At 39.9% G+C, this 20,702-nt stretch overlaps 1 protein-coding gene across 1 annotated transcript in view; it reads right to left on the reverse strand.

The window, feature by feature from the left end:
* LOC121374355 (C2 domain-containing protein 3-like) overlaps positions 1-20,702 on the reverse strand; it is a 69,012-nt gene that overhangs the window by 6,120 nt on the left and 42,190 nt on the right. The window contains exons 34-44 of the mRNA XM_041501455.1: positions 13,098-13,337; positions 12,253-12,505; positions 10,682-10,840; positions 8,884-8,983; positions 7,919-8,136; positions 6,616-6,772; positions 6,440-6,491; positions 5,505-5,632; positions 5,034-5,093; positions 3,255-3,484; positions 684-2,817 (exon numbers count right to left, since the gene is read on the reverse strand). Coding sequence (XP_041357389.1) covers positions 684-2,817; positions 3,255-3,484; positions 5,034-5,093; positions 5,505-5,632; positions 6,440-6,491; positions 6,616-6,772; positions 7,919-8,136; positions 8,884-8,983; positions 10,682-10,840; positions 12,253-12,505; positions 13,098-13,337 — 3,731 coding nt within the window. The remainder of the gene's footprint in view (positions 1-683; positions 2,818-3,254; positions 3,485-5,033; positions 5,094-5,504; positions 5,633-6,439; positions 6,492-6,615; positions 6,773-7,918; positions 8,137-8,883; positions 8,984-10,681; positions 10,841-12,252; positions 12,506-13,097; positions 13,338-20,702) is intronic.

Raw genomic sequence — 20,702 nt, forward strand, 5'->3', positions numbered from 1 at the left:
TAGTCAACAAATATTAGATAAACTCATCATGTACTTTTTATACGAGTATATGCTTAAATACTTAAAATGAAAAGAATTAATAAAAAACAAATCATGAAAATATAAGATGACGGTAAGTAAAAAAAATATATTAACATGAGTACAAGGCAACTGCTGTGGTTCAATGAGTTTTTAAGTTTAAAAAAAAAAATTCAAAGATGAAAACTGTTATGACAAAACTTTTAATGCTTCTGGGTGTTTAAACAAACATTGGTTCCTGTCCCGATTAAGTCCCAATTAACACTCATTAAGTGACTCGTGACAAATAAGACAGAATCACATATCTTTTTAGCAGACTATTTTGTAAACGAAAAAAAAGAAGTCTTTATGATGTCTTAACAAAATGTCGCTACACAGTATTAATAACAATATACAAATAAACAAAATGTTAATAACAATATGTCGCTACACAGTATTAATAACAATATACAAATAAACAAAATGTTAATAACAATATGTCGCTACACAGTATTAATAACAATATACAAATAAACAAAATGTACTGGAACAATGCCACTAGCATAGTAAAAAACCCAACTCAATAACAACATATTTCCTGCAATACTTTTGGCAAAAGAAAGTACTAATACCAGCATTATGTTAAGAGCTAAAGCCAATGACTGACTGAAACAAATAAAACTTACCACCTGCTGTGTAGGAACATTGGCGTAAGAGCTGGGAAGAGTTATTGCCACCTGAAGAGCTCTCATACAGGCCTGCATGTTTTCCGTGGGCAGGAAGAAGTCTGGCAGTTTATTGAATGGAGCATGGGTCATGTCCGAGGAGTAGGAGACGTCTTTATCGTCCTGCGATGACTTGGTGCCGCTCTCCACCCCACTGTCTTCCGTGACTCTGTCTGTGTGTGTGTCACTCTGGGAGTGGCTTCTCGACTCGGTCACAAAGTTCACCAAGTGCGGCCCGCTGTGAGCGCTGCTCGTCGGGGATATCAAGTCATTTTCCAATAACTTGACCATCGTCTCGGGCCCACCGTCTTTATACATGTCCGTCTTGCCAACCGGCTGGACTGAGCAAGATTTCATATTCTGTCTTGAATCTGAAATAACAGTCTGCTGGGTATGGGGTTCGAAGTCTGCAGGATTTTCACCATTCATGGTTAAAGACTGTCGAGAATACCTACTGTTCTCAGAGTTCATCAACTGATAATTGTTTCTCAAACTGTTTTCCGAGCTCAGCTGACTTGAGTTTTTTCTCGACGTAACACAATCCAAATCAGCCTCCATCAAGAGACATTCAGCTTGCTGTTTATTTACTTCCGACTGTCCGTGACGTAAACTCAGTGTTGAAGTGAGTGTGTCTATGAGCTCCACATTTGACAGCAGACGTCTGGTGCGGCTGGGCTGCTGGTCTCTACTCCTGGAGTCTAGCCGCTCTCCACACTCGCCCTGTGACGTCCCGACAATCTCCCCATTCTCAGACAGCCAGCTGTCGACCATCGTTTGTGGTCGAGGATCTCGTAGTCGAGTCGGACCTTCCACAGGTGGAGCTCCATCCTCTGAATCGGATCCATCACCACGAACCTGTCTCGACTGAGCAGTCACTTCGGTCTGACCTCCCACAGGTCGTGCCTCGACCTCCGAATCAGACTCGTCACTGTGGACCTGCCTTGACAACACGGTTACCTCAGTCTGACCTCCCACAGGTCGTGCCTCGACCTCTGAATCAGATTCGTCACTGTGGACCTGCCTCGACCAAGCGGTCATATCGAACCTCTCTGGTCTCTGTCTGTGATGACCTGTCGTTGATTCCTCCCACTGCTGGAAGCCACCGATCCCGTCATCATCAGCATCACGCACCTCAACACGATGTTCGCTGGACAGCATGGCCGATACACTGTTTAACGTCCTCGGCTCGATCATCTGGATTTCCTCCGCTTCATCATCAGCGTCTACATCCACACCGTGCACATCGCTCTCCAGCATGTCTTTGTATTGACGATAGCTTCCATACTTATCCTCCTCTTCATCAGAATTGCTCTCAAAGCCTTCCGAAACAGCCTCAGTCTGGACAGCAGTTCTGTCTCCGCTAACTCTCTCCCGACTGCCCAACTCTCGCTCTGCCACCTCCGTAGTGACATCTCGACAGCCCATCTGACCGGGGACAAATCCCTGACTGAGTTCATGGTCCACGGAGAAGTCTCTCGGTGTTTTCAGACTGCCGTGTGCGGTGGCCGAGCTGTTTCCCGTGGTGTCCTCAAGGGTGCTCAGCGTGTTGGTGAAGTCCTGAAGCACGGCCCCGCTCGCCGGGTTACTCTGGAAATCTCTCGGTGTGCTCATGCTGAAGTTTCCGTTCCTATACCCAGAATCTGGAGACACGTTATTTCTATCATTTCTCGTCAGTTCATCACTTCTCTGACTATCCAGAGTAGCAGGTTCTCCGGCACACATGTTGGTGAGATGCTCACTCTGGCTCAACACCTGTTCGGCAATATGGTTGTCATGACCACTACTTCTGTGACTGTCTTGAGCCTGCGATTCTGTGCTTTCGTGCACCTTGTCGTAAGAATTTTCCCCTGAGAATGCCCCCGAGTCCCCTCCAGTCCGAATGGATTCTCCCTGAGAGCGAGACAGAGTGACAGCTGAACTGTTAGTGTGTAACACTCCATCGTGCTGCCCCCTGGAGGAAATTGTGCTTAAACCAGTGAGCCTCTCATTCATCGAGACTCCTGACTGTCGAGGTAACTCATTCTGTACTGTCTCTGTCGTTGTCAACTTCTGTTTCAAACTCTCTGTTAGAATGTCCAAGTCTTGTAGGTTTTTCCTAAAACACAAATAACATACTAAAGACACATGTGACATTATTTTGAAAAAACAATCAGTAAAACAATATTTAATAATTCTATGTTTGATTGATATTACAAATTTATTTACATTTGATAAGACCTTGGCCTCAATGCAGATCAAAATGTATAGTATTTTAAGTTTAAAAAAATAAATATATATATATATTTTTTTTTTAAAGTATCTGTAAATGATAAAAAGATTATTAATTTTGTAATTTGACAGATGAATGGAAACAAAGTTCTGGTCATAGTGAACAACAAACAATTGCTGGGGTTTTTTTTAAATCCAGCCAACCAGTTGCTATAGAAATAATCACTACTTGATGAATGAAAAAATACCGTGCTGACTAGGTAACAAACCTTATAGTAACATCTGTACTCTAAAACAATTGTGTCACACAGAGGGAATGGTTACCTGAGAGAAGAGAAGAGGTAGGATTTGGAAGACGAATCGTCTACGGGTAATACAGGGAATGTAGGATGCCAGTGTGTGCCATCTTCACGTCTGGTTGTTGGGTCAGTGTTGTGATGAATTGAGGTCGCGCGTGGCTCGAAGTGAGACAGGTCAAGAGATGGATGGCTCGGCAACCGAGGAGCCACAAACGGGCCAGGTGCATAGAAGCTTGGCATTCTGGATGGGAACGACTGAAACGAAGAAAATGTGTAATGACAACAGTTTCCAAGACTGGTAATTGCTTAAAGGAATGCTAAAGCAAGGCTTTTGGACAGGTGTGCATATTCAACGATACATAATGCACATTATTGCTTAATATCAACAAGTATAATCGTATAGTTAATTAATAAAATGGTTAAATGTGACGGCTATTATATATAATGGGCACAGCCATTTTGTACCATCCCAGTGAATAAGCCCTCTGGCGAGCTGGTGGTTACGTAATACCTAACGTGTCACGTCAGGAATTAGTCTTCGAACGGAAGAAACAAAACATACCTGATTTTTGCGGATACATCGCAATCTTCTGTAATAATATCTATTACAATAACACAGCAACGTGTATATGTGGTTTATTTTTCAATACAAAATAAACCACTATTGTCAAAGTGTTGAAATAACTGTATTATATTTTGTATATAAATTAACCCACGTACTGAAATAATAGTCGGGAGTGTTTTCTTGCTTAATTGGCCTTTTCTTTTCATGGCCTGTACCTGTGGTTCTTGATTGGCAGGTGTATATTTAGGCGGTCCCTAGACACTGTGTCTAGACACGCTAAAAAGACGTGCTTCTTTTATTAAGATCACAGGGTATTGTGTCATAACCTCAAATCATAATGGACTTTACCAGTTTTATTACTGTAATTAATTCTGTGAAACCCTTGATTAAGTAGACTTTCCCATCTAAAATCACAAAACTGACCAATTACGTAGTCCCAGAGAAAAGAAAATTATCACTTGGGTATCGCGAGTGGTCGTGTTTGCTCGAATGCATCCTACCAATAGGCCTAATAATATGCATTTTTTCTTTGGATTTTTTAAAAGAAAAAAATACTATAACTCCATTTCGTTATATTGATGCAAATTGAAATATATTTAGTTAAATAGTTCATTATACTATCGTCATTTATGTTGTTTTAAAAGTCAGGTTGATGAAAGCGAAGCGCCTTGTCGTAAATTAGAGCATTTGTTTACACTGTGCATAATAGAGAAGTTGGACCTGAGCTGACGTCACTTCGCTCCAAGCTATACCACCGGACATCACAAAAACTAAACAAAATGGCTGCCCCCAGTTAGCAGGAATAATCACGTTTTTTTATTAATTCAAAAATTACGCGTTTTTCATTTGTTAAAGTGTCAGTATGTGTTGGTGGTCCGGTTATGCATCTTTCCAACACATAAGGCTCCTGTTGGAGTTTAGTCTACCTTTAATACACAAAAATGGAGAAAACGTGAGGTGTTTTCTCTTTTATAAATACATTACCTGTTCTCAAACAAGTGCACCCCCCCTACGGCTGGTAGTCTGGTCTAAACATCCCAAAAGCCAATGGGATGGCCTAAATTCTTCTACTGTATGCTCCCTCTAGTTCCGATCCCATTGGCTTCTGGGATGTTTGGACCATCTTCGAGGACAGGCAATATGGAAAACTGGAAGACAAACTAACAAGAAACAATTAGCAAATACACTAAATAAAGGGTTTTTGTTTTGTTTTTTAAATTAACAAAAAACCCACAGTACCTGTTCAGTATGAAGACCCGTATTGGATGTACCAAGTGATTCTTGAGGAACAATGTTTACCTGAAATTAATTAAGAAAAAGTTTAAATAACAATGTTCTACATTCAGCTACATAGTGCTTGTAGTATACACAATATCATCATCAGTGCCTGGGTGAAATCCCAATAAGAATCGGGCAACATTAATTAAGGGTCATCTCCGGGTAGACAGCGGGAACTAAAAAAAAGAGAGACACTTTTTCATATTTATCTGGTCCAAATATCAATGAAGCAACACCTCTTACTCGTATTCAATACTGATTAAACAAATATGCAAAGGTTTATTCCATTTTGTTGAATAATATGAAAATGACTTGTAAATTATACACAGAAGCACTGTCTGGTGTTGTCTAGCATGCAAAATATATTGGGTGGAGAGAGGATAATTATAGATAAAATTAAACAAATATTTTACTTTTATAAAGTTCTCTTACTTTGATTTGTCCTTTACACTGGCCGTTAAAGTTGACAATGTTGTACCAGCCACAGATGCACTGCAGACCTGAGGTCAAGGGAGATAAGTCAACAGACACAAATCCCAAAACTCGATCACTTGATTTATCTGTGATGAATAATAAACATGTCTCAAGACAAAGCAGACACATCAAGGAGTGCGATATAAAGACAAATATCATACACTGCATAAGTCTATCAAATACAGGGATGTGAGAGGGGCTGGAACAAAAAAAAGCTTACTGCGGCCGGTGTCTAGGGGCCGCTCAAGAGCCCCTGAAGGAAAATTGTTGTTTGCAACCCCTGGAACTGCCAAAAATTGCATTCAATGCTAAAAAATCTAAACTGGTTATATCCTATAATATAAGGCACACATCATAAACTTGAAACCGTGAAAACATGCAAATGAACCTTGTGTGGTCAACAGTACTGAACAACATGTTTTTTGGTGGGGTTTTTTTTTTTATAGACAAAATGGAATAGTGCAGCTCTCACATCCCTGCAAATACCACCGCTACAGCCAGCCAAAGGTGACAATGCACTGACTGATAAACACAACAATTTCACAATTTATCTGGAGGTGAAACTGTCGTGTTGCTACAGTAGGAATGGATCTGATATTAATGTAGTAACACATATTACTCAATACTGATTAAACATAAATACATAAAACTGCTAGAAATATTCCACTTTTTGAATTGTTACAAATATGCAACTTTTCAACATTACAAATATATGTATTTCAAAATATAATTAAAATGCTAAAATATGCAAGGTGGTTGTTTTTAGTAATCTTACAAGACACTGTCTACACAAACTGATATTTGTTAATAATATTTGTTCAAATAAAAGAAAAGCTACAAATAATGTTCTCCATATTCAGCAAGACAATGGAAAATAAATATATCATATTTACCTGGACTTTTCCTTGAATCTGTTGACTTGTGCCACACTTTGAACACCAAGTTCTGAAAAATAAACAACAATATTACAGCTGGAAGCACATACTGCAGTAAATAATTGACAGGCATAATTTTTTTTACGATAAAGTAATAAAATTTAAAAGCAAAACCCAATCTCAGTGATACCAACCTTACTCTCTGCATGCAGAAGCTCTGTACTAAGACGGGTGTCCACGTGATAATCCCAGGAGGGGCAGACCGAGTCGGGAAATACAGGGGTGTACATCATGGTGGAGGATTCTGCAGACTGGAACGTCACATACGTAGTGGGACAAAACTCTTTAGACCTAGATGAATACAAGTTAGCACATCAATAACATAATATCTGAGCCTTGATTCACAAAAAGCATGTAAGCATTTGTGAGCATGCCAAGGGGATTAATACATGGTTCATACAGACCTGGTGAACAGAAATTCCAGTACTTTTCAAGTACTTTTCAAGTACTTTTCAAGTACTTTTCAAGTACTTTTCAAGTATTTTTTCAGTTTTTCAAGTAGTCTTTGGCACAATGTTACAAGCAGTTTAACACACACACATCACTAGTTAACTACAGCTGACCGTTTTTCAGCACACGACTGGTTACCTGTCTCGCTCATAAACCGGTTCAACTATTAGTAATGCACTGTTTCCAGTAGACAGCAGCCCAGTCTACTTTAATCTTCACACTGTGGTGCATATAGCAAGCGCAACAAGGACTTGTATGCCAGTCTATCTATATCGGCAGCAACACATATCAATTCCGGGTTTTGATTACGACAAATACCCGAGAAATACGTCAGCAAATACTTATTATTTTTTCCAGATTTTAATCAGTAAGAGAGACATTCTGCTTGTAAAAAAAACTCAAGTACATTTCGGCAATTTTCAAGTAGTTTTTAATGAAATTCCAGTACTTTTCCAGGACCTTTTCCGAATTTGCAAATTTCCAGTACTTTTCAAGTACTACGTCAAAATTCAAGGACTTTTCCAGGCCCGTGCGAACCCTGTAATACCACACAATTGATGGTACAGAAAGGTTCAGTGAGTACTAAAGGGAAGGTCATAATTCACAAAAAACATTGAATTGCAAAGTATCTGCATCAGTTTCTGAGTGCCTGCTAAATCACGTGCATCAAAGAATTGTGTTAAAACTATGATCATGGGTACATTTAGCATCTATCTAAACTGACTGTAAAACAATCAAATACATTTAGAAACATTTACTGCCAAAAGTTCAAACACACTTAAAACCTAAAAAAAGAGAAGCAATACCTCTGATTCAAGATTCATTTTAAAGACTGTATCAAATGCTAGAATAATGTCAATGGAATCAAATAATGACAGAGAACAGTTGTTATTAAGCATAGGTTCTTTGCTTATAAGTCACTGACAATACTACAAATATTAGGATGACCAAAAAACCATTGGACACTGACAATGAAATCAGTCATACCTGTTATTATCAGTAACAAAAGGAAGATGCATCGCTCGTTCAATGTGGATGTGAACCGGAAACGTCTGTCCGTGGTCCGGTTCTGGACCGACAGGCTTCCTGCGTGATGAGCAGTTCGTTGTGGTTGTGAGATGGTGAAAACTGTCGTCAGTGTTACAGTCTGTGTCGATGTCGAAACTAGACACCTCACTGGTTGGCACCACCTCACTGTCGGACGTCTAACAAGGGAACAAGATAACGGTATTAACCACTGTTCAGCTCCCCACATCACTTTCTGACATGTACCAGACAACAATAATAGTGTTAACATCACAAACCGACTGTACAAATACAGGTTATCTCCACATAAACTAAAACTATACGGTCTCAATAACATTAATTCATGACAGGAAATATATTTTTAAAATTTCTATGGTTTAACGGTAAACAAGTATAGGTTTCGAACTCTAAATACAATCCTGGATGACTGAGGATTCTACATTGATGCAATCAATGGTATTGATATACAGACAGAAGCAAATACATACAAGTATCACCAAAGTTCAGTATCGACAGATGAACAAATGGATATACTGTGAAAGCCTTATAAGACAAATGTCCGGTATTAAGAGGGATCCGGTTTTGAGATGTTAAGTTCTGTCCTGGTTTTTAAAATGAGCCTCTGATAAACGCCCGGTTTTGAGGGAATTCTGGTTTACAGAGGGTCCAGTCTTGAGAGGTTTCACTGTACAGACAAGCTTAAGACCATGTTCCTTTGTTGGTGATATGTATTAGTGAGTTTCTGCCCATCAATGTTAAATAACACACCAGCACAAACTACACATCGGCTACTGGGTGCAGACAAAGGTGAGATAATATCTCAGTGATCATTTAATGCTGAAATTAGTTAAAACCAGATTATGAACTGCTATATTACTATCTGTGAGATGACAAAATCTATGAAGTTTGTAACGTCAGGTTGATACCTTATCTCTGAGTCTCTGCAAGGCTTCAGTACTGACGTGAGCTCGGACATATCCTCCACCAAGACTGGCTGCACCAGGCTTAAACAGCGGATACATCCCACTGAAATAACAACAGCAATGTCGGTTATAGTGGCACCATGTAAGACATCATTTTAAATGGTAACACTGGAGGAGTAATTTATATCATAACACGCAAGTACTGCACATATGCAACAAATTGTATAAGTGGGTGTTGCCTTTTACAAGCAAACTTCTATAAATACTCTCCGACGCCATATAACCATAAATAAAATGTGTTGAGTGCGTCGTTACATAAAACATTTCATTCTTTCCTTTCCTTCTATAAATACTGAACAAATCAAATAATGAACACGATATAATATATTATTGTTTTCCATTTTTTCACCTGGTTCTATGAAAATGTTTACATGAATCACACAGATTCTGTGCAGATGTTTATGATATTCACACAAACAGTGCCTGATTCTGTATAATCTTTATGATAATCACTTAGACTGTACCTGATTCTGTGCAGATGTTTATGATATTCACACAAACAGTGCCTGATTCTGTATAATCTTTATGATAATCACTTAGACTGTACCTGATTCTGTGCAGATGTTTATGATATTCACACAAACAGTGCCTGATTCTGTATAATCTTTATGATAATCACTTAGACTGTACCTGATTCTGTGTAGATGTTTATGATAATCACTTAGACTGTACCTGATTCTGTGTAGATGTTTATGATATTCACACAAACAGTGCCTGATTCTGTATAATCTTTATGATAATCACTTAGACTGTACCTGATTCTGTGTAGATCACTTAGACTGTACCTGATTCTGTGTAGATGTTTATGATATTCACACAAACAGTGCCTGATTCTGTATAATCTTTATGATAATCACTTAGACTGTACCTGATTCTGTGTAGATGTTTATGATAATCACTTAGACTGTACCTGATTCTGTGTAGATGTTTATGATATTCACACAAACAGTGCCTGATTCTGTATAATCTTTATGATAATCACTTAGACTGTACCTGATTCTGTGTAGATGTTTATGATATTCACACAAACAGTGCCTGATTCTGTATAATCTTTATGATAATCACTTAGACTGTACCTGATTCTGTGTAGATGTTTATGATAATCACTTAGACTGTACCTGATTCTGTGTAGATGTTTATGATATTCACACAAACAGTGCCTGATTCTGTATAATCTTTATGATAATCACTTAGACTGTACCTGATTCTGTGTAGATGTTTATGATAATCACTTAGACTGTACCTGATTCTGTGTAGATGTTTATGATATTCACACAAACAGTGCCTGATTCTGTATAATCTTTATGATAATCACTTAGACTGTACCTGATTCTGTGTAGATGTTTATGATATTCACACAAACAGTGCCTGATTCTGTATAATCTTTATGATAATCACTTAGACTGTACCTGATTCTGTGTAGATGTTTATGATATTCACACAAACAGTGCCTGATTCTGTATAATCTTTATGATAATCACTTAGACTGTACCCGATTCTGTGTAGATGTTTATGAGAATCGCACAAACAGTGCCTGATTCTGTATAATCTTTATGATAATCACTTAGACTGTACCTGATTCTGCGCAGATGTTTATGATATTCACACAAACAGTGCCTGATTGTGTATAATCTTTATGATAATCACTTAGACTGTACCTGATTCTGTGTAGATGTTTATGATATTCACACAAACAGTGCCTGATTCTGTATAATCTTTATGATAATCACTTAGACTGTACCTGATTCTGTGTAGATGTTTATGAGAATCGCACAAACTGTCGAGATCAATGAATGCCGAACCAATCAGTTTGTCCCGATGACCTGACCTCTGATCTTTGTCTCGTCGTGACCCGTAGCTGACCCAAACCTGAACCTCCAGACGCTCCTCTCTCAGATACCTGACACAACAGAAAACACATCGCACAGCTGTACTTTCAGATTTACAGAAATAACTGAGTTATAAACATAGTCATTTCATTAACTTAATCACATTTCACTAACACAATGATCAGGGTTCGTACACCTTTTTCGACTTGATTTTCCATGACTTTTTCATGACTTTCCATGACTAAATTATAAAAATTCCATGACCATTGCAAAATCAACAAGCATTACTTATAATCTAGAAAATATGCTTGAAAAGTTTTCGTAAGAAGGATTTGTAGTCCAATTGTCATTGAAACGACATTTTCCAGGCATGATAATTGTGATTCACTGTAATAACGAAAACCTGACAAACCTGTTCTTTCGTTTCTATTGTAAAAAAATTTCAAAAGAAGACCACCTTTTCAACTGTTTCTCAGTTATTTGTATTAAGCAAAGCAAGTAAAAGCGGGATTAACAATACCAGTCGTACAATCGACTGTGCTAAAAACCGGATCGGGCAGTTAAAACTGGAATCGTGTTAACTTTCACATGTAAAACGCTTAATTTTTTATCCCAGCCAAGGTGGATTCAATTGGATATAATTTGAAAAGTCACGATTTTACCGATTTTACATGACTTTCCATGACCTTCCCGTAAAACCCAAGTTTTTCCAGGTTTTCCAGGCCTGGAAAATAAAATTTCATTTTCCATGACTTTCCATGCTTTCCATGACCGTGCGAACCCTGAATGATGACACACAGTTTAACGGGTGAAATATGTCACAGACTTCCACCAACCAAGAATTAGTTAGATATTTCATAACAGGCCTCTGAAAATTGAGAGAATGACCGCACGTCACTTACACAAATATAATTTTCGGTAATCTATTTTTCTTTTCTGCATTTACTTTAGTACGTCATTTAGATGGACATAAAATGGGTTACACAGATGTTTAATTCTCAGAGGCGTGCATGCTACAAACATTTGTTCAGGAGTGGGAATTCTCCTCAGATCAGCTGTTTTCCTCTCATGGAACATTACGTTTCATCGCATTTTAATCGTCCTTTTTCCAAAATGTGTCAGATGGCACAGATTTTAACCTTGGATTTCAAGAAAATTCCTGGACCCCTCTAGATTTCCTCTTTTTTTACAGTTCACCAGTTCCCACCCCTGATTTGTTACATAACTTACAGTTGAGAGCTGTTTCACTTCACCAGCAAACAAAATCGCACTCATCAGGACACAAAATCTTAAGTACACATTTTTTTTTTTTAAACATTATAAAAAGCAGTATTAAACATTTAATACATCATCAAAGCCAAACACACATTTCACTGCAATCCACCAACCCAAAGACATCAGGCAAGAACTCTAGACTGAGCTAGATCCTGCCCTAGCAAAACCGATTAAATCATTATAAAAGAGCCTGCTAATTTCAACATACCACTGATATGGAGACGATGTCTGCACCACAGTTTTGTGTTTGTGTTTCATCCCTGTTACCACATAGTTGGCATCGTTTGGTCGGAGACGACGAGATTTCGAGATCACTGCCGTCTTGTCGTAAAACTTATATCTGACGTAGCACCGTGCAGTCTTATCGAGCGAGGTTTGGCCTACACGGATCGCGTTTTGTAACGGGAAACAGACTCGGTCAACTTGGACAGTCACCTGTTGACCTTCTTCACTCGACTCATCTAGAAAACAAACAGTACTCCATTTAACAAACTACAAGAGTATCCAGAATATCATTTTTTAATCCTCTGCCAGTAAAACTCCATTTGCGACAGTAAAATCAGCATTAACAACCACAAACGGTCAAATGCACAATGGTTATCCCATAATTTCAGGTTTCCTCTGTAAGACTATATGTAAAAAAAATTACCAAATGTTTAACATCCAATAGCCAATGATTAATAAATCAATGTGCTCTAGTGGTGTTGTTAACAAACAAGAAACCCATTTTATATCCTATAATTAGTTTACTGTAATCTGACCCACCAATTTTGTAGGGCGATATGAAAGCAAAAACATATGTAGCATTTTACTACATAAGCTGTATAGCTGGCAAGAACATTATATCATATTATACTGACAAAAAGAAGTATATAAGAATGTATGGCTAAGTTAAGGTTGAAGTGCTGAGGTCAGTAGCCAAGGATAACATAACAGAGATACAGTTTTCAGTTAACACACATTCAACAAACATCAACAGTTGATTGTAAATTTCCACATTCCGATACAACCTGAAATGGTTAAGATATTTCAGAAGTTTGTGTTACTACTTACCAGTATCATGCCATCCTTCTTCTTGAATGTCAAGGTCACCCGGGGACCAGCCGACGCTCCTGGCACTGTGGACGACTCGATCGCGATCCTCGTGGTGTGCGAACCGGACAGACAGTTCGAGACCTCCTCCCAGACGATCTAACCCCTTGTCACCTGGGTCTTCTTCTGCTGGGTTGTCTTCGGTTGCTGATCGGGTCCAGCCTAGTGGAGGCAGTTTGAGTGGAAACCAGCCAAGAATGCCTGAAAAACAAATACAGCATAAACAGTTCCTGTAAAATCATAATATACTGAAACAGAAGTCCTAATTTGATAAAATACAAAACGGAGGTTACACTGCCCCGAAGTGAGAGAACCTGAATCAGCGCAAAGGCATGATGAATACAGTGTAGAGAGTTTGTGCAGTGAAATGAGGAATATGATGAGAAAATGGGAGGAGAAAGAACATATACAGTGGAACCTCGTTAGTCCGGACAGTATGGTTATTAAAAAAAACGTCTGGATTAACGAATTTCCGGATTACTGAAATGTATGTGATGAGTAACCTCCCTTGATTCAAAAACAAAATAAAAACGACACATTTGAATTTTAGAACCAAACAATTCTTCAACCAGTTTTGTTCTGTTGATCCGCCTCGTGGTGTGAATAAGCGCTATTTGCATGTCCGTGAGGCCAGTCTACTATTCAGTAGTGTACTGCCAGGTGCTTGTCTTAAAGTTAGAAAATGCGATTAAATAAAATGAAATACTGTGCAAGACATGTTGCATTGTTGATAATAAATGTTTGATACTAGCAACAAGTTTTCAATTTTATTAGTCGTGTTTTGTCGTACCGGTTAATGTGGTGAATCTAGGCCACGTGGTCGAGTTCATTTCCACGAAGTGGGTACGTTGTTGAGGAATGCATATTGTTTCTCACTTATATACAATCATTATTAGTTTAAAGTTTCTACGTTTACAGATTATATTTTAAACATATTAAATGGCGAAATTACAATTCATTTCTGCTATATCTACTGATATAATATAAACGCCAACATGATACTTCCCTCCGCCCCTAGCACAGAAATACAACTCTCTCAAAACCAGCATGAAAACTGAATGAGCATTGTTCCACTTATGAAAGAGTCGCAAGCCAGTGTTTTGATAGCAATAACATATAAAGACGTTTCCTTTGTCTTTATTTTGGGTGACTGGCAATACTCTTGAGTTGGGACACCAAAACAATTATGACCAGTATTCAGTAACAAATCATACAGGCAAGTTGGGAGGGTAGTTACAAAACGAGGTCATGGGGTATGATCAAGAGTTACCCACTTTTAAAAATAAAATACTACCCCCCCCCCCCCCCCCCCCCCCCCCCCCCTACCACCCCCCCCCCCCCCCCCCCCCCACCCCCCCCCCCCCCCCCCCCCCCCCCCATAAAATAAAACAGCCAGTCTGGTCATAGATCAAAGAAATTATATTTAAAAAAACAACAAACATTTGTGAACACTTGTGCTTTATCCGACTAACACTAAATAAACACAGGTGAATGGTTTAATAAACTGCGGTGTGAAACCCCGTGCAGCCATTTTATCTCTGTCGATTCCTTGAGCGTTAATTGGCGGATTACTTTTATGTTCAATCAGCGGCGACCGGTCAAACAAAGCAATTTGCCTTTACTTTTTACATTTGGTTCAGAATTATGCTCGTCCGGTTCGGAAGCTGAATATCTGGATTAATGAATAACTTTACTGAGTGGTCGTTTCGTTTTGACTACTGGAGTCCGGACTAACGAGGTTCCACTGTACAGGAATGTAGAAGACAGTGTGAACAACGCGATGAGCAGAAAACAAAAATTGCTCTTTTTACTGTCAACAACCAGGGCACTATAGATACGAATGTCAGTTAGCTAAGGGAAATAGGAGAAATAATGTAGCTGTAAGACGCCATCCTCAATATCAAGGCAGGAAGAGAGATGCTAATCCAGAATTTCACTTTCCACCATTGACTAATACAGAGCATCAGAGACATAATTGGCGGAATCAACCACCCAGCATAGACTATACCGACTCAGTAGAATGCACAGAGAATAACACCAACAGGCGACCACAAACTCGTAGAGTTGTCCCATGCCATTTGTGTGTGACGTGTGATATAGACGAGCAGTGTGCAGAGTTTATTGTTGATACAGATGCCTCAGTGACTGTACTGTCCTGCAGAATTTTTCAATCTAATCCAGTACACAGAAGACCAGAGTTGAAAAAGGAAGGCGCCAGTATTGCTCAAGCTAATGGTACTATACTGGACTTGAATGCATATGGGTAGTTCAATTTACAGATAGGAAGTGTAAACAGCAGAACAGATATGATTGTATCGGACATTACAGAGGATAAGGACTCCTAGGAATGGATTTCATGAGAAAACAGGGATGTTTTAGACCTGGACGCAAATAGCATGATTATAACAGGGAAAGAGATAACACTTTGTACGTCACCACACCGCACATGCTACAGGGTGGCTGTAAAGGAGGATGTAATAGTCCCAGCCCGCAAGGAGATCATAGTACAGTGTGAAGTGTCTTTGTACGTCACCACACCGCACATGCTACAGGGTGGCTGTAAAGGAGGATGTAATAGTCCCAGCCCGCAAGGAGATCATAGTACAGTGTGAAGTGTCTTTGTACGTCACCACACCGCACATGCTACAGGGTGGCTGTAAAGGAGGATGTAATAGTCCCAGCCCGCAAGGATATCATAGTACAGTGTGAAGTGTCTTTGTACGTCACCACACCACACATGCTACAGGGTGGCTGTAAAGGAGGATGTAATAGTCCCAGCCCGCAAGGAGATCATAGTAGTGTGAAGTGTCTTTGTACGTCACCACACCGCACATGCTACAGGGTGGCTGTAAAGGAGGATGTAATAGTCCCAGCCCGCAAGGAGATCATAGTAGTGTGAAGTGTCTTTGTACGTCACCACACCGCACATGCTACAGGGTGGCTGTAAAGGAGGATGTAATAGTCCCAGCCCGCAAGGAGATCATAGTAGTGTGAAGTGTCTTTGTACGTCACCACACCGCACATGCTACAGGGTGGCTGTAAAGGAGGATGTAATAGTCCCAGCCCGCAAGGAGATCATAGTAGTGTGAAGTGTCTTTGTACGTCACCACACCGCACATGCTACAGGGTGGCTGTAAAGGAGGATGTAATAGTCCCAGCCCGCAAGGAGATCATAGTACAGTGTGAAGTGTCTTTGTACGTCACCACACCGCACATGCTACAGGGTGGCTGTAAAGGAGGATGTAATAGTCCCAGCCCGCAAGGAGATCATAGTAGTGTGAAGTGTCTTTGTACGTCACCACACCGCACATGCTACAGGGTGGCTGTAAAGGAGGATGTAATAGTCCCAGCCCGCAAGGAGATCATAGTACAGTGTGAAGTGTCTTTGTACGTCACCACACCGCACATGCTACAGGGTGGCTGTAAAGGAGGATGTAATAGTCCCAGCCCGCAAGGAGATCATAGTAGTGTGAAGTGTCTTTGTACGTCACCACACCGCACATGCTACAGGGTGGCTGTAAAGGAGGATGTAATAGTCCCAGCCCGCAAGGAGATCATAGTACAGTGTGAAGTGTCTTCGTACGTCACCACACCGCACATGCTACTGGGTGGCTGTAAAGGAGGATGTAATAGTCCCAGCCCGCAAGGAGATCATAGTACAGTGTGAAGTGTCTTCGTACGTCACCACACCGCACATGCTACTGGGTGGCTGTAAAGGAGGATGTAATAGTCCCAGCCCGCAAGGAGATCATAGTAGTGTGAAGTGTCTTTGTACGTCACCACACCGCACATGCTACAGGGTGGCTGTAAAGGAGGATGTAATAGTCCCAGCCCACAAGGTAATCATAGTACAGTGTGAAGTGTCTTCGTACGTCACCACACCGCACATGCTACTGGGTGGCTGTAAAGGAGGATGTAATAGTCCCAGCCCGCAAGGAGATCATAGTACAGTGTGAAGTGTCTTCGTACGTCACCACACCGCACATGCTACAGGGTGGCTGTAAAGGAGGATGTAATAGTCCCAGCCCGCAAGGAGATCATAGTAGTGTGAAGTGTCTTTGTACGTCACCACACCGCACATGCTACAAGGTGGCTGTAAAGGAGGATGTAATAGTCCCAGCCCACAAGGTAATCATAGTACAGTGTGAAGTGTCTTCGTACGTCACCACACCGCACATGCTACAGGGTGGCTGTAAAGGAGGATGTAATAGTCCCAGCCCGCAAGGATATCATAGTATAATGTGAATTGTGCACACCTATCACTTCCTTACCAGATCCTTGTATAGGAGTGGTAGATATCCTTGGGAGTTTGAAAAGGATCCGAAAAGCTAGCTATTGATCCTGTTTTAGTAGAGGCAGGAGCAGAAAAAAGTATACCAGTAAGAATGCTGAACCCACACCCTGAACCAAAAGTTCTAAGGAAAGGATCTTAACAGGAAAGTTTGGGGTTTTTTTTTTTTTTTGGGGGGGGGAGGGGCAGGGGGTTTAAATCCGATTTCAGCTTTCTTTTTTTGTATAAAATGGGTTTTTTAATACTAAACTGAAATATTGTAACGGGGCAAAAGAAATGGACAATTACTACACGTACTTGTTTATATACTGCATGAAACTTGAATGTATATGATGTTTATAAATATCATTTAAATTTGTATGTATGCAACTGAGTAAAGTGGGCTGGAGGCCTTAAAGTTGAATTAAACACTTTTGTATTTGTATTGTATTGAACAACCGTATGATGTTCAATCAGCAGAACTGGCTAATGAACTCCCAGCCCACCTGATAGGCATGCTGGAAGCTGTCAAACATAGACTGTCAGTAACACAGTTGCGGGAATGCACAGAAGTACTATTAAGGTATGCCAACATCTTTGCAAAAGACGAGAGAGATCAAACATAAAATATATACCGGCAGTGTAAGGCCATCGAAGCAGCCACGAAGGAGTGTTTCTGGTTGGTCAAAACAAGAAATAAGCCGTCAGATGGATGACATGCTAAATAAAGGAATAATTGAACCATCAACTAGTCACTGGGCTAGTCCTGTCGTCTTGGTTAAAAAGGACGGAAGCACACGGTTCTGTATAGATTATGTGTTGGAAAGATGCATACCCGAACCATCAATACATACCAACACTTTAAGAAATGAAAAATGCATCATTTTAGAGTTAATAAAAAAACGTAATTATTCCTGGTAACTGGCGTTTTTCGTGGCCGGTACTACAGCTTGGTGCAAAGTGACGTCAGCTTCTACCACCTCCTGTATGCACAATGTAAACAAACGCTCTAATTTATGACACAGTGCTTCGCTTTCATCAACCTGACTTGTAAAACAACATAAAGACTAATTTGCATCAATAGAATGAAATGGAGTTACAGTATTTTTCTCTCTTAAAAAATCCATAGAAAAAATGCATATTATATATTAGGCCTATTGGTAGGGTACGCTGGAGCAAAAACGATCACTCACGATACCTAAGTAATAGTTTTCTTTTCTTTGGGACTACGTAATTGGAAAGTTTTGTAATTTTAGATGGGAAAGTCTACTTAATGAAGGGTTTTACCAAATTATTTACGGCTGATAATGTCCATTGCCATTTTAGGGGTGGCAGGTTATCCCACAATACCCTGTGATCTTAATAAAACCGGCAGGTATTTTTTGTGTCTAGACAGTGGATTAATGACCATGACTGGATACCTTCCAAATATACACCTGCCAATCAGGAATCACAGGTACAGGCCACGGAAACAAAATACCAATTAACTAAGAAAACACTCCGATTATCATTTCAGTATGTGGGTTAATATATGGACAAAACAAGATACAGTTATTTCGACACTTTGACAATGGTAATTTATTTTGTATTGAAACATAATATATACTTATTGCTGGAATGGATATTATTACAGAACATTGCGATGCATCTGCAAAAATCAGGTACGTTTGTTTCTTCAGTTCTAACACTAATTCCTGACTTGACACGTTAAGTATTACGTAACCACTAGTGATACAAGATTATTCCACCTAAAATGAGTAGAGGCAGTACCCTTGCCAGATATGGAGGCTGCCACTTTTCTTAGTCAGGTGGTTAGCAGATATGGAATTCTTTGTATCATCAATTCAGATCAAGGAGGCAATTCGAATCAAATGTATTCAGACAGATGTGTACTCTGTTGCACATTGAAAAGACGAGGACCACACCGTTTGATCTACAATCCGATGGAATGGTGGGAAGGTAAAATCGGACTATAGAAACTATGCTTAATGCTTATGTAGATGAGAACCAACGTAATTGGGATGAATGTTTGCAAATGATGTGCATGGCGTACTGTTCCGGTGAACAAGAGAGCACTAGATTCACCACTAATTTCATGATGTTGGGACGTGAGGTCACCCTCCCAATAGAAATTCTAGCTAGCCTCCACCTAGAAACCCTGAGGAGTCGCCGCACAAATTTGTCATACATTTAGAAAAGATACAAATAGTACATGAGATAGCTAGAAAACAATTGGGACAGAATTTACAAAGGCAAAAACAACTGTACGACACACGTCTAAATTTCTGTGAATTTCAGGTTGGTGATCCGATATGGCTGTATACACCTCTGAAGCACATTGGGATATCCCAAAAATTGCAAACATACTGGTACGAGCCATATACAATAATCCGCAGGATTTCTGATGTAACATATGAAAATCACGTTGCATTATAGACTATCGGCTAAAACCCTATTTTGAGAGGAAAATGACAACAAATACTGTAGAGGATAATGGTGTTTCCGTAAATGTAGAAATGTCAGACATAGAAATAGTGATAACGGACTATGAGAAAACAGTGGAAATTGATGAAGTTCTGTTCCCTGATTGGGCCACAGCAAATTTGTGGCAGAATTAAATCATGTCATGTTGAAAACATCATCCTAAATGTGATGTCGATTATCTGCTTATCACATGTCAGGGGCTATAAAACCAGAAACACCTTGCATTGAGCCTCATCTGGCTGGAAACATCTCGAAAGAATCAACAACATGAGCAACATCCTGGATCTGAAGTTTCCATGTCCAGATTGTGACTATATAACCAAACGAACGCAAAACTTACAGAAGCATGCCGCTACTGTGCATACACGTGACAATCAGGTATCGAGCGGCGGTCCCGACATCAGAAGTGAAGTGATACAATGAGACAAAGCCATTCACCATATCAGAGGACACATTCACCAAACAGAAGCCAATCCCGGAATCGTTCACCAGGAAGTCGGACATGATCCATTGGTGACCGGAACCGATCACCCAGGAGACAAACAAGGAACAGATCGCTGAGAAGCCGGGATAGGTCACAAAGGGGACGGGATCCAGCCCCACACTAGTTTTCGACTCGCCAGTTAAAACACCTGCAGGAACGTCAGAGGGCAAAAGGCACTCTGTGGATTTAGAACTGTTTCTCACAGAAGAGGAAGTGATTGAGGGGGGTTATTCCCACATTTATATCAGGAGTAGGAATTGGTGAACTATAAAAAAGAGGAAATATAAGAGGGGTCCCAGAAATTCTTGAAATCCTAGGTTAAAATCTG

This window comes from Gigantopelta aegis, chromosome 6 (assembly GCF_016097555.1).
Source record: "Gigantopelta aegis isolate Gae_Host chromosome 6, Gae_host_genome, whole genome shotgun sequence".
Taxonomy (NCBI): Eukaryota; Metazoa; Mollusca; class Gastropoda; order Neomphalida; family Peltospiridae; genus Gigantopelta; species Gigantopelta aegis.